This window comes from Lactuca sativa, chromosome 5, assembly GCF_002870075.4.
Source record: "Lactuca sativa cultivar Salinas chromosome 5, Lsat_Salinas_v11, whole genome shotgun sequence".
Classification (NCBI taxonomy): Eukaryota; Viridiplantae; Streptophyta; class Magnoliopsida; order Asterales; family Asteraceae; genus Lactuca; species Lactuca sativa.
This window is the reverse complement of record NC_056627.2, coordinates 210,012,467-210,023,525: the sequence shown is the minus strand read 5'-3', so window position 1 is coordinate 210,023,525 and position 11,059 is coordinate 210,012,467. Positions and strand designations below refer to the sequence as shown.

Here is an 11,059-nt window from a genome sequence, read left to right as displayed (position 1 = left end):
TACAAATCTAGTAATTAGTTCTTGTGATTTTAAAAATCTTGTAATCAGGTTTTCATGTGGGTTTACAAATATTCATGTGTCGAAGTTGATTCAAATCTCATATTGGTTTAATCTTCGTATGTTTAAGAAAAAATGAGATTGGTTGTTATGTGTGTAAATGTGTGTGTTTGTGTCGAAGTTGGTTCAAATATTCATGTGGTTCCCAGATCTTCATCTTGATTTTGAGTTGCAAAACTGGAAAATTTTGTTTGAGTTCATCAGATGGTAGTGATCAGTGGTGACCGGTGGTGGGATTTCGTTGACCAGTGGTGGACTGGTGGTGCTGGTGGTGTGTTGGTCAGTAATCATTTTGAGAAAGAGAGAGAGAGAGAGAGAGAGAGAGAGAGAGAGAGAGAGTAGTAAGGGGTTTTATTTTTGTATTATTTTTAATTGTTTTTTTTAAATGTTGTAATTAAAGAAAAAATAAAAAACAAAATAATAAGGGGCAAATCCGTCATTATAAAAAGACAAAACTGCAAAATTGGTCCCTGTGGTATTCAAAAAACTTTGGATAGGGTCCAAAAAGTTTCCAACTTGCATGGATAGTCCAAAATCAAGGTTTTCATTTGGTTTTGGTCCTAAAATTAAGAAACTTTTGTAGTTTTGGTCCATGGAGCACTTGAATTGACTGTTTTGCCATTTAAATTTCTTTTTTGTTTCTTTTTTTACATTTTCTATTTTGTAAACATTAATAAAAAGGTCCACCCCATAATTCCACCACTCCCCGCTCCTCCCCCCCCCCCCCCCCCCCCTCTCTCATCTTCTTTTTCCTCGCCCTCTCTCTCTCTCTATCACACACACACATATACACAGAGTATTGTATGTATCACAAGAACCCACCCTCCATTTCACCTAAATCCAAATAAATAGAGACACACCCAAATTTTATCATTTTGATTTTGAGAACATCGATTGTTTCCAAATAGTATGAAAGTCAATTGTTTCTAGTTCATTTTAGAAAATAGATAAATCGATCGGAAGCCATAACTGATTTGAGTAGATGAGAGAAGAAGGCGAGGGAGGTTGTCTCCGGTGGTAAATGAAGATGGTTCACAGTGGACTTCTCGGACGACGCTTGTTACCTGGATGATGAAGAATTGACGTGTTCCAGATTAATGGTACATGAAGATAGAGGGTTATAGATCTGCATACACTAAATAAGGGACACAGGGTCTTGATTGGGTTTGATTTCTCAGCTCTTCCAAATCGAGAGGTACAATGACTGCCGGCTACATGTCCTCCCTCATATTTCCTCCATATTCAACATCGAAATGTATCATCTTCCTCCTATATTCGCTGGAAAATCTCACCGGAGACGAACACCCCCGCTCAACTCTCTATTTTGGGAAATATTAAAGGAAGTAAAGAAAAAAGATGCAAATGTAGTCGACTACCATCTTCAATTGCAATAACAGGGAAGAAGGAGAACTAATCTAGGGCTTGGGAGAAACACGTGAGTGAGAGAGAGAGAGAGAGAGAGAGAGAGATTCTAAAATGCGGTTTTTGTGTTTGATCACTGAAGAATAGGAGTTGGCTATTGAAGGTGAGCAAAATAAATTGAAGAACCATGTTTTTGGGGGTCTCATTATGCGTGTAATCTGTAGAAAAAAATCAAGTTTTTTTTATTTTCCTTTGTGATTTGCAGGTGAAGAGGAAGAAGAAGAAGAAGAAGAAGAAGAAGAAGAAAAAGAAGAAGAAGAAAAAGAAGAAGAAGAAGAAGAGAGAGAGAGAGAGAGAGAGAGAGAGAGAGAGAGAGAGAGAGAGAGAGAAAGAGAGAAAGAGTACCGTGGGTGGAGTCGTGGAGAGGAGTAGGTGATATTTTTTTTATTTTTTTTATAATTTTTTAAATACTAAACTAAATAAAAAATAGAAAAAAAGAAATAAAAAGGGTAAAATAGACATTCAGAACCAAAACCAAAGAATAACCTTGATTTTGGACCATCCATGTAAGTTGAACACTTTTTGGAACCTATCCAAACTTTTTTGAATACCACAGGGACCAATTTTGCAGCTTTGTCTTATAAAACGTTTTAAAACAAGTTGGACCAAATTCGCAACAAAATCAAAGTTTTGGACTACTGGTGCTAGTCCAAACTTTTTTGGACCAAAGTGGTAATTTTCGACATACCACATGGGCCTTTCGCGCAGTTTTGTCTTTTACTTAAATTCTCAGTTTATATTGATGGCATTTACATGTTTTAAATAAAGTGGAAGTATTTTTAAACTACAAAAAATGAAGAATTTAATCAATGAAATTATAAATATATGTTGTGATATTTCAAATTTATAACTTTAACTTTTATTCTTGTTACATAAGACAAAGCATTTTATAATATATATATATATATATATATATATATATATATATATATATATATATATATATATATATATATATATATATTAGTGCTAACATGTTAAAAATAAAGAATAAAAAAATAAGAAAAAAAGAAAATATTATATGTTTGAACTACATTTTTCAAAATAGATAAATCAATTTCAATAAACAATAATATACTTACTCGCTCAAAAATTATATATTTATTTTTCTATAATATAAATATGTAAGGTTGGATGAGGTGATGTTACACTCTCTTATTTTCTTATTTTGTCACACTGCCACATAGGTATCATGTGTGTTTTTACCAAAAAAAATACGGTTTGTTGCCACATCTAAGGAGTGGTGCTATATTAAGGTTTTTTTAATGAATAAAAAATTTATTTAAAAAAAGATAATATTTTATTAATTAAAAATAAAAGTACCCTTACATTGCATAGCTTAAAATAAACCCTAAAAAATAAAAAATAAACAAACTAGAAATATTAAACCTACAACTTAAAAAAAAGTCGCATCAAACGATTAAAAACTTGGAAAAATATAGAAATTAAAAACAATTAGGGTAATGTTTTTGACGTCCTCCTTCATTGCCAAAAGACTTAAAGCTCATCCCCAATCAATTTCGACGTGTCCATCACTAGCACTCTCATGTCGATGTCTCTTTCTTTCCGGAACAAGTTGGAAAATTTTATTCATTCTATCTTTTATGCATTACATATTGTCATCCATTTCTTTTAAGGCATCCGACTCCGATGCTTTGTTATTGCCTTTGCTTTTTTGCTTTGTCCATTCCCATCGGACGCGGGGGGGGGGGGGGGGGGGGGGGGGGTTGACACTTGAATGGGCTCATCATCGTTGAGGTCGAAACCAACACAAGTATCCGATGTACTATGATCGGAGTCGGAAGTTCTTGACCGTTTTGAGCCACTATCGATGTGCTCGTCACTTGTTTTTTTATTTTGTCATTTTTTGTTGCCTTTGACTACATTCCAAACTTCAAAAAAACTTGAAAGACTTATTTTGCTCTTTTTGTTAAATGTTAAAAGCTTTCTCCAAAATCACATCCTCACTTCGTCGCAGTTCCATTGTCGTTTCATGTTGTTATACAAATCGTTAAACAACATAATTTCTTTGTTCATCTTTCCCATTTCGAGTAGACTTGATCTTTAGAACGATATAGTGGTAGGTTCATTCCTTTATGGAACCTAGTTCTAACGCTCATCCAAAAACGGTCATGCTTTTTGTCAGCTCCCGTCATCAGATCTTCTGAAATGTCAATTCATGATTGTGTCAATGTTAACACATCTTGGGGTTCCCACATTTTAGCATCCACCTTCTCTTTTATTTTATTTAGTGGTCGAGCGGGTTGATTTTCTTGAACAAATTCGGGTTCGAATTCGGAAATAGGTGTGTGTGGAACAAATTCGGGTTGAGTAACAAAATCAAAAGGATCAAAATGTGGATCGAGTTGTACTTGTGTTTGTGGAAGTGGATGTGTAGGTCGTGGTTGTGAGATATATTGTGGATAATAGAAAAGCATACTGTAGTAATGGTAAAAAGTGGCGAATATATCGATTGATCGTATGAAGGTCTTGTGGTTGTGGTGTTTCTAGTGGGTGGCTTTTGGTTAGTAGGTTTTTTGGAGGATGACATATTAAAAGGTTTTGGATAAAGAGATAGTAAAATATGAAGTGTTTGTGAGTTAGTTTGTTTAAAAATGTTATATATCTGTAGAGTTGGTAAAAAAATAATTTTGAATTTTATTACAGTTCCAAATGGTAAAAAAAACAGCCAGCCAATCAACAAACACGTCCTTCTATTGCCGAAGTGCGACCCTAGTGTTGTGTATCAAACTAAAAGACACACAAGGAAACCGACAAATAATATTGTGAATTATATGTCGATTAGTTGCGAATAATAAATTCAATTATTATTATTAAATTTACCCTGTTTCGTCCAGAAACCAGATCTATCCTTCTCGACTAGATCTGATTATAAGAAAGGTAGAAGAAAACCGTCCTGTTATTGGACGAATTAAACACAAGACAGAAAAGTAAAACCCACATGTTGATAGCTGACTTGATCTTGAAGCAACTGCACGGATCAGATTCCTGTCCTTAAAGGTTTTTACTTCGCTTGTATAGGCTGTAAGCAACAGAGTAAAACCCCAGGATTTAATGCAGCTAGATCGATATTCCAACAGCACTGGAAATCGACAAACACAAAGCGACTACTCGGAAACTAGAAGAAAAACGCAGAGAGAGGGAGAGAGCTTTGAGAATTCGTGTGTGTTCTGAATGGCTCCTAGGGGGCTATATTTATAGGTATCGAAACCCTAGAAGGCATAAAACGGGCCCCCATAGGCCGGCCCCAGAAACCCTAGGGCGACGACTTGCTCTCTAAGCAAGCCATTTCCTGATCCTTCTAGAATGCCCCGATGACTTATCCTTCACGAAGTCAACGTCGGTCAAACCGGCTTGACCCGAACTCACCAAAAATAAAAGCTCATCAGCTCCCAGCGAACGATGCGTCGTGCGCCTAAATCGCGCCATTTCGCACACTCGCGGCGCCGACTAGGCTAGGCTAGGCTAGGCGCGTGCGTGGGCTTGGCCCAATCCTTTGATCCACTAAAGCCTTTGAAGGCTTACCAAAGGAATAGACTTATAAACCCTCAAAAGTTTCTTCTCTCCACCAATGTGGGATACAAAGGAAATTGCCAACTTGCAATTCCTTTATATATAAAATTCCAACACCTAGCTGCACCCTAACCGCAGTAAAAGATCGGTGTTCCGGCTTACGTGGCATTTGAAGTGCAGTAGAGGTCGTAACGACTTTCACCGGTCTAAAATGACATCAATGTTAAATAATAATGATTAATACATCAATTGTATATCTTATTTTTAGTTATATTGTTTTCAATCACTAATTAAAGCATTTGTGTTTGTATCACGATTACTATTCATCAAAGTAATTTTAAATGAAAAAATTATATTTATGACAACCTGTCAAATATGTTCATTTTTTTAAATATATAACTTCTATGATGTAGTACACGTTATCTTGGCTTGTGTTGTTTTAGTTTTAAGGTATAATGTATAGTTAACAATTTCGAAACACTTCATGCAAAGTACGATAACGTCTACAACATCTCTTCAAAATTATATTTAACAAGTTACAACTACTTTTTACATTTGTGGGGCAAAAGTGTTAATCATTTTACTTTTCATACTTTTGACAATTTCGAAACACTTTTTATTTGAGTGCTAATACCTTTTTGTTTGAATTGAGAATAAAAGTATTAGGTTTTGTAATTTTATGTTTTTTTTTTTTTTTGGGTTTTTACAATTTCATCTCTTATCTTTAAACAATTTTCCAAGTATTATCGTTACAATATTCATTTTTCTTATATCGTTACAAAAGTTATTTGATAGAATAGTTAATGATATTGACTTTTATATATACGAAGCATTTTGTTTCCTTTGTCCAAAAAGTACTAGTGTCTGACAATCGTTTATCTATATCACATCATCGATATCTTTTCGGTGAAGACACGAGTGAATCTTTTTAAAAACGTTGAGGGCATCATAGTAATAATTATATCTCTTTGTAAATTGTTTTTGAACACATACCCTATCTCTTTTATATATTTAACTCTCTCTCTCTCTCTCTATATATATATATATATATATATATATATATATATATATATATATATATATATATATATATATATATATATATATATATATATGTCAAAAATTGGATGTTTGGTCCAAAAAGTTTTGGGGTTGTACTGGTGGTCCAAAAGCTTTGATTTGTTGTGGAATTGGTCCAAAGGCTTAACAGCCGTCTACCCCCTCCGTCTGTGTGAGGGTATTTTTGTCAATTCACGCTCATTCCTTTGATATCTTATTAAATTAAACATCATCATCCTAATTAATTGATACCTGCCGCCAAATCCTCTGTGCATTTCGTCGATCGACTCTCCTGTCACTTTCATCTTCATTCGTTACCCAGAAGCCCTAACCTCCAAGTTGAGTTTTTTATTGTGATCGGTGTTATTTCAGTGTATGAACATACCAATGTGGAATATAAGGCTCTTAGACAAACCGTTCAACGCAAAGGTGGCTTATGGTAAGGATTTTGTAATTTCTCTATACATTACATGTTTTGTATGTGAAATCATGCTTCTGAACTTATTTTTGTTGTTGGTTTGAAGATGGCCACCCAACATTATTTACCATCAAGCTATACCATGGAGGTGAGTTCACCAAGTTTCCTGATGTTCAATACATTGACGGAAGTGTGAACTATGTTGACATGGTGGATATAGACACGTTTTTAGTTCATGAGTTGGATGATATCATGAAAGGGTTCAGGTACGGTGTTCCTCCTGTGATTTACTATCACTTCCTTGTGCCTGGTGGAGACTTCCACTTTGGTCTTAAACCCTTAGGCAATGATGATGATTTACGAACTTTTGCCCAATATGTGTGTGATCACAAAATCATGAGGGTATATACTGAACATGGTGAGACAAAGTTACTTACCTACTTTATGAATCCTAAACCTGTTAAGAAGGTAACTATTGTACAAATGGATGAAATAGATGAAAATGATGACAATGAAAACCACACAGCTGAGGTACAAGAATTTCCAAGCCCACCTAGATCATCCCCTGTTGAGGTTGAGGTACAACCATTACATGTCGAGGTTCATGATAGACAAAAAGAGCTTATTGCCAATGACTTTATGGAGGCAGCTACAGAATTTGATATTGGTTTGTATCATAAGATGTTACAATCAAATGCAGATGTTCATGAACATGTACAAGTAGAAGTGGAAGAACATGTTCAAGATGAAGTAGAAGAACATGCACAAGTAGAAGTAGAAAAAAATGTACAAGATGAAGTGGAACTGGATCATGGACATGAGGCTTCCATGGAAGACAACTTGGAAAATTACATGGATAATTACATAGACAACAACATGGATGGTTACATGGAGACTAAAATGGAGCATGACAATGGGAGCAAATCTGATGGAGAAGATGGGAGCATATCTGATAGGGGAGAGGGTAGTCACTGTGATGAGGAAAATGATAGTGAAGATAGTGAGGATAGTGATTGGGTGGATAAGGAGAATATCATTCCTGAAGTTGAAGTGGATATGAGGGATTTCCACATGAGCATTGACACTGAAGCAGAGTTTTTTGAGAAAAGACTAAGGAATAGCATGGAGAAAGATAGAAATCAGGAGCATGAAGATATGGAGTTGGATGTTATTAACAATGATGAATGGGATTCAACAGATGATGATTCTAAGATGGGCAAGAAGAGAAGACAAGTTATTAAAGAATTAGGTAAGGAAAAAAGGTGTTCTTTAGGAGAAGTTCATAAACCAACATTTCGTATAGGACAAAAATATAAAAGTAAAAAAGAGTTAAAAGACAAAATTGCCCATCATGCCTTGGAAACCAGGAAGAATCTTTTTATTAAGAAAAATGATAAACTTAGGTTGCGGGCCACATGCAAAGGAAAAGTAGTATTCAATGAGGGGCAAGTGGATGGACCTACCACTGGGAAGAAAAGTAAAGGCAAAAGTAAAAAGACAAAGACAAGTACTGAACTGCCTTGTCAGTGGGTTTTACAAGCATCTAGGAAAAGTGAGGAAGAAAGTTGGTGTGTGAAAACCTACCAACCTGAGCATTCATGTCTCAATACAAGAAAGGTAAGAACGGCCACAACAAACTTCATCTCTAAACAGATTATGGATCTAGTTGAATCTAACCCAACTGTGCCAATCAAAGCTGTACAAGAACTACTTCAGAAAAGATATCAGGTGAGCTTCTCCAAAGACCAGGTATTTAGGGCTATAGCAGATGCCAAAAAACATGTGATGGGAGACTACACAAAACAATATGATGTGCTGAGAGATTACATATTAGAGTTGCAGTCCACAAATCCTGACACAACTGTGAAACTGGAACTGGTTCCAGAACCAAATCTTGTAAATGCAACTTCAAGATGTTTTCAGAGAATTTATATTTGCTTGGGTGGAATGAAAAAGGGGTTCAAAGCATGCTTAAGGGATTTTATTGGTTTAGATGGGGCCTTCATGAAAGGAGCTTACCCAGGGCAGATCTTGACTACAGTTGGCTTAGATTCTAACAATGGTATATACCCATTGGCATACGCCATTGTTGAGTCTGAGAGCACACAAAGTTGGAAATGGTTTCTAGAGTACCTGGGAGATGATTTGGACCTGTCACAACTTTCAAACTTCACTTTCATAAGTGATAGACAAAAGGTAATAGATTTCCTTGATGTATTTTAGTTTTCTTATTACACTTGTATTATACTAACCACAGTTTAATGACTTTGTAGGGCTTAATTCCAGCCATTGCACAGTTGTTCCCGGTTGCTGAACACAGATTCTGTCTTAGACATATCTATGAAAACATGAGGAAGAGATGGAGAACTACTGAGTACAAAGAAAAGTTATGGAACTGTGCCAAAGCCACAACAGTGCAAGAATTTAATCGTTTGATGAAAGAGTTTAGTGAATATGACATAGAAGCTTATGAATGGTTGAAGAAGATCCCACCACAACATTGGGCTAGAAGCCATTTCACAGGTAGACAACTCTCAATTCAGTGCTAAGTTACACAAATTTGTTGTATGCTGTTCTAAATTACAATTATCTTGCAGGTAGACCAATCACAGACATGCTTTTAAATAACCTATGTGAAGTGTTTAACAGTAAACTGATAGAAGGTAGGGATAAACCAATAATCACATGCTTAGAGTACATTCGGGAGTACATGATGAAAAGGATTTGCAATGTGATAAAGGTTCAACAGAAGTGTGCAGGTCTATTGACTCCAACAGCAACAAAGATCATGGAAACAAACACAACAAATGCTTCTAACTACATAGCCAGGTGGAATTCCTCAGACAAGTATGAAGTACAAGGACCATGGCAAGATCAACATGTTGTTGACATGGGCCAAAGGGTATGCAGCTGTAGGAAATGGGAATTAACAGGAATTCCTTGTAGGCATGTGATTGCAGTCTTATTTGATAATGCTGACAATGGTAAGGATGTGGGTGAACTTTACACTTATGTACACAAGGTGCATTGGCTTGAAACCTGGAAAGAGGCTTATTCCTGCAAGGTAGAACCAATCAAAGGTCGTATCATGTGGCCTGTTAGTGATTGTCCAATAAAGATCAGCCCTCCTCCACATCGTAATCAGCCTGGTAGGCCCAAGAAGAAGAGGCAAAGATCCATGGAGGAAAAATCTCAAAGTCAGAGCCAAACTCAAAGTCAAAGTCAAACAATTGGTGCTAGTGGTATATATGGTCATGGTCCAGGGGGCAGTGGAAAACTCACAAGGAAGTTCATTACTGTCACTTGTAGCAAGTGTAAAAACAAGGGACATAATGCAAGAGCATGTAAGGGGCAATGAGGAAATTGATGTGTTGTCTTGTTGGATTAAAATGATGTAATGTGTTACTTTTGGGAACCATTGTGTTGTTCTTTTGGGTGTCTGTTTAATGGTTTTGATGTTTTTTGGACAACTTTACCCTCCGTTTAGAATGATGTTTTTTTTGGTCATGTAACAAGAATTTGGTATGTGCAAACAATGGTTATTAACTTTGGATGTTCTTTTGTTTATGCATCATTGTCCTTTACTTTTTAGCATCTTTATGTTACTATTAGGTTATGTTAAGCATTAACAGTTTGTCCCATCACTGCTATGTCTAGTAGAACCAAAATATTTGGATGTTTGAAACAAATAACTTCATTACCCACTAACCATAACAATGCATTCACTTGCATGTCCAAAAGAGTACATTCACAAACATAGCAATTTTCCCAAATCTACCACAAAATAAACCACTAAAACATGGAAGAACTACTTCATCAGAAAAAAAACAAACCCAAAAAAAACCCAGCTACATATCAGGTACAACTTTAGTTTTGATTTTTCTTCCTTTATTTTTCCAATATCATACTTGAACATTTGATTTTCTTCCTTCAATTTTCCAACTTCAGTCTTTAGCTTGTTGATTGATCTCAGCAACCCAGGTATTATTGATTTTGATCGTTCACACATTTGAGGGTCGATCCATCCCACAAACCCACATGTCGAATCCTAGCAAAATATAAGAAGGAATTGAGTGATCAGTGAAAAATCTTCATAACCAACCACATGAATACTAACCTCTTTAGGGCATCCCCAAAAACGTCGACCAGGGTTCTTATCAGTCCAAGCCGTTCGCACTATCGCCATTTGACCACAAAAACACCTCACCATTGTTGATTTTGAGTTTGGAAGACACGATTTTGATTTTAGCAGGAGGAGATATCGATTTAGGGAAAAGATGAAACACATGTTCGATCTATTAATAAGGAGAGTAGACGTTAGGGGGGTTTAATTTAATAAGATATCAAAGGAATGAGCGTGAATTGACAAAAATACCCTCACACAGACGGAGGGGGTAGACGGCTGTTAAGCCTTTGGACCAATTCCACAACAAATCAAAGCTTTTGGACCACCAGTACAACCCCAAAACTTTTTGGACCAAACATCCAATTTTTGACATACCACAGGGACCAAACTTGAAATTTTTTCATATATATATATATATACACACACACACACACACACACACA

General features: G+C 35.8%; 1 protein-coding gene and 1 long non-coding RNA gene across 2 annotated transcripts; both read left to right on the top strand.

Moving 5' to 3' along the window:
* Positions 1-798: 798 nt before the first annotated feature.
* On the top strand, positions 799-1,938 carry LOC128126265 (uncharacterized). Its single transcript, XR_008224050.1, has 2 exons — positions 799-1,582; positions 1,685-1,938. It is a non-coding gene; the product is annotated as an uncharacterized LOC128126265 (long non-coding RNA).
* Positions 1,939-7,129: 5,191 nt separating this feature from the next.
* LOC128134295 (uncharacterized) lies at positions 7,130-9,848 on the top strand. The gene is made up of 3 exons (XM_052771875.1): positions 7,130-8,686; positions 8,764-9,013; positions 9,088-9,848. The coding sequence occupies exons 1-3, from the start codon at positions 7,130-7,132 to the stop codon at positions 9,846-9,848; spliced, it is 2,568 nt and encodes an 855-aa protein (XP_052627835.1).
* Positions 9,849-11,059: the final 1,211 nt, after the last annotated feature.

What these genes read in the sequence shown, in the direction of transcription:
- LOC128134295 (XM_052771875.1), top strand. Translation starts at nt 7,130, where the DNA reads ATGGAGGCAGCTACAGAATTTGATATTGGTTTGTATCATAAGATGTTA. An exon ending in TCATAAGTGATAGACAAAAG is followed by an intron (nt 8,687 to 8,763) that starts GTAATAGATTTC and finishes ATGACTTTGTAG; the next exon opens with GGCTTAATTCCAGCCATTGC. An exon ending in GGCTAGAAGCCATTTCACAG is followed by an intron (nt 9,014 to 9,087) that starts GTAGACAACTCT and finishes ATTATCTTGCAG; the next exon opens with GTAGACCAATCACAGACATG.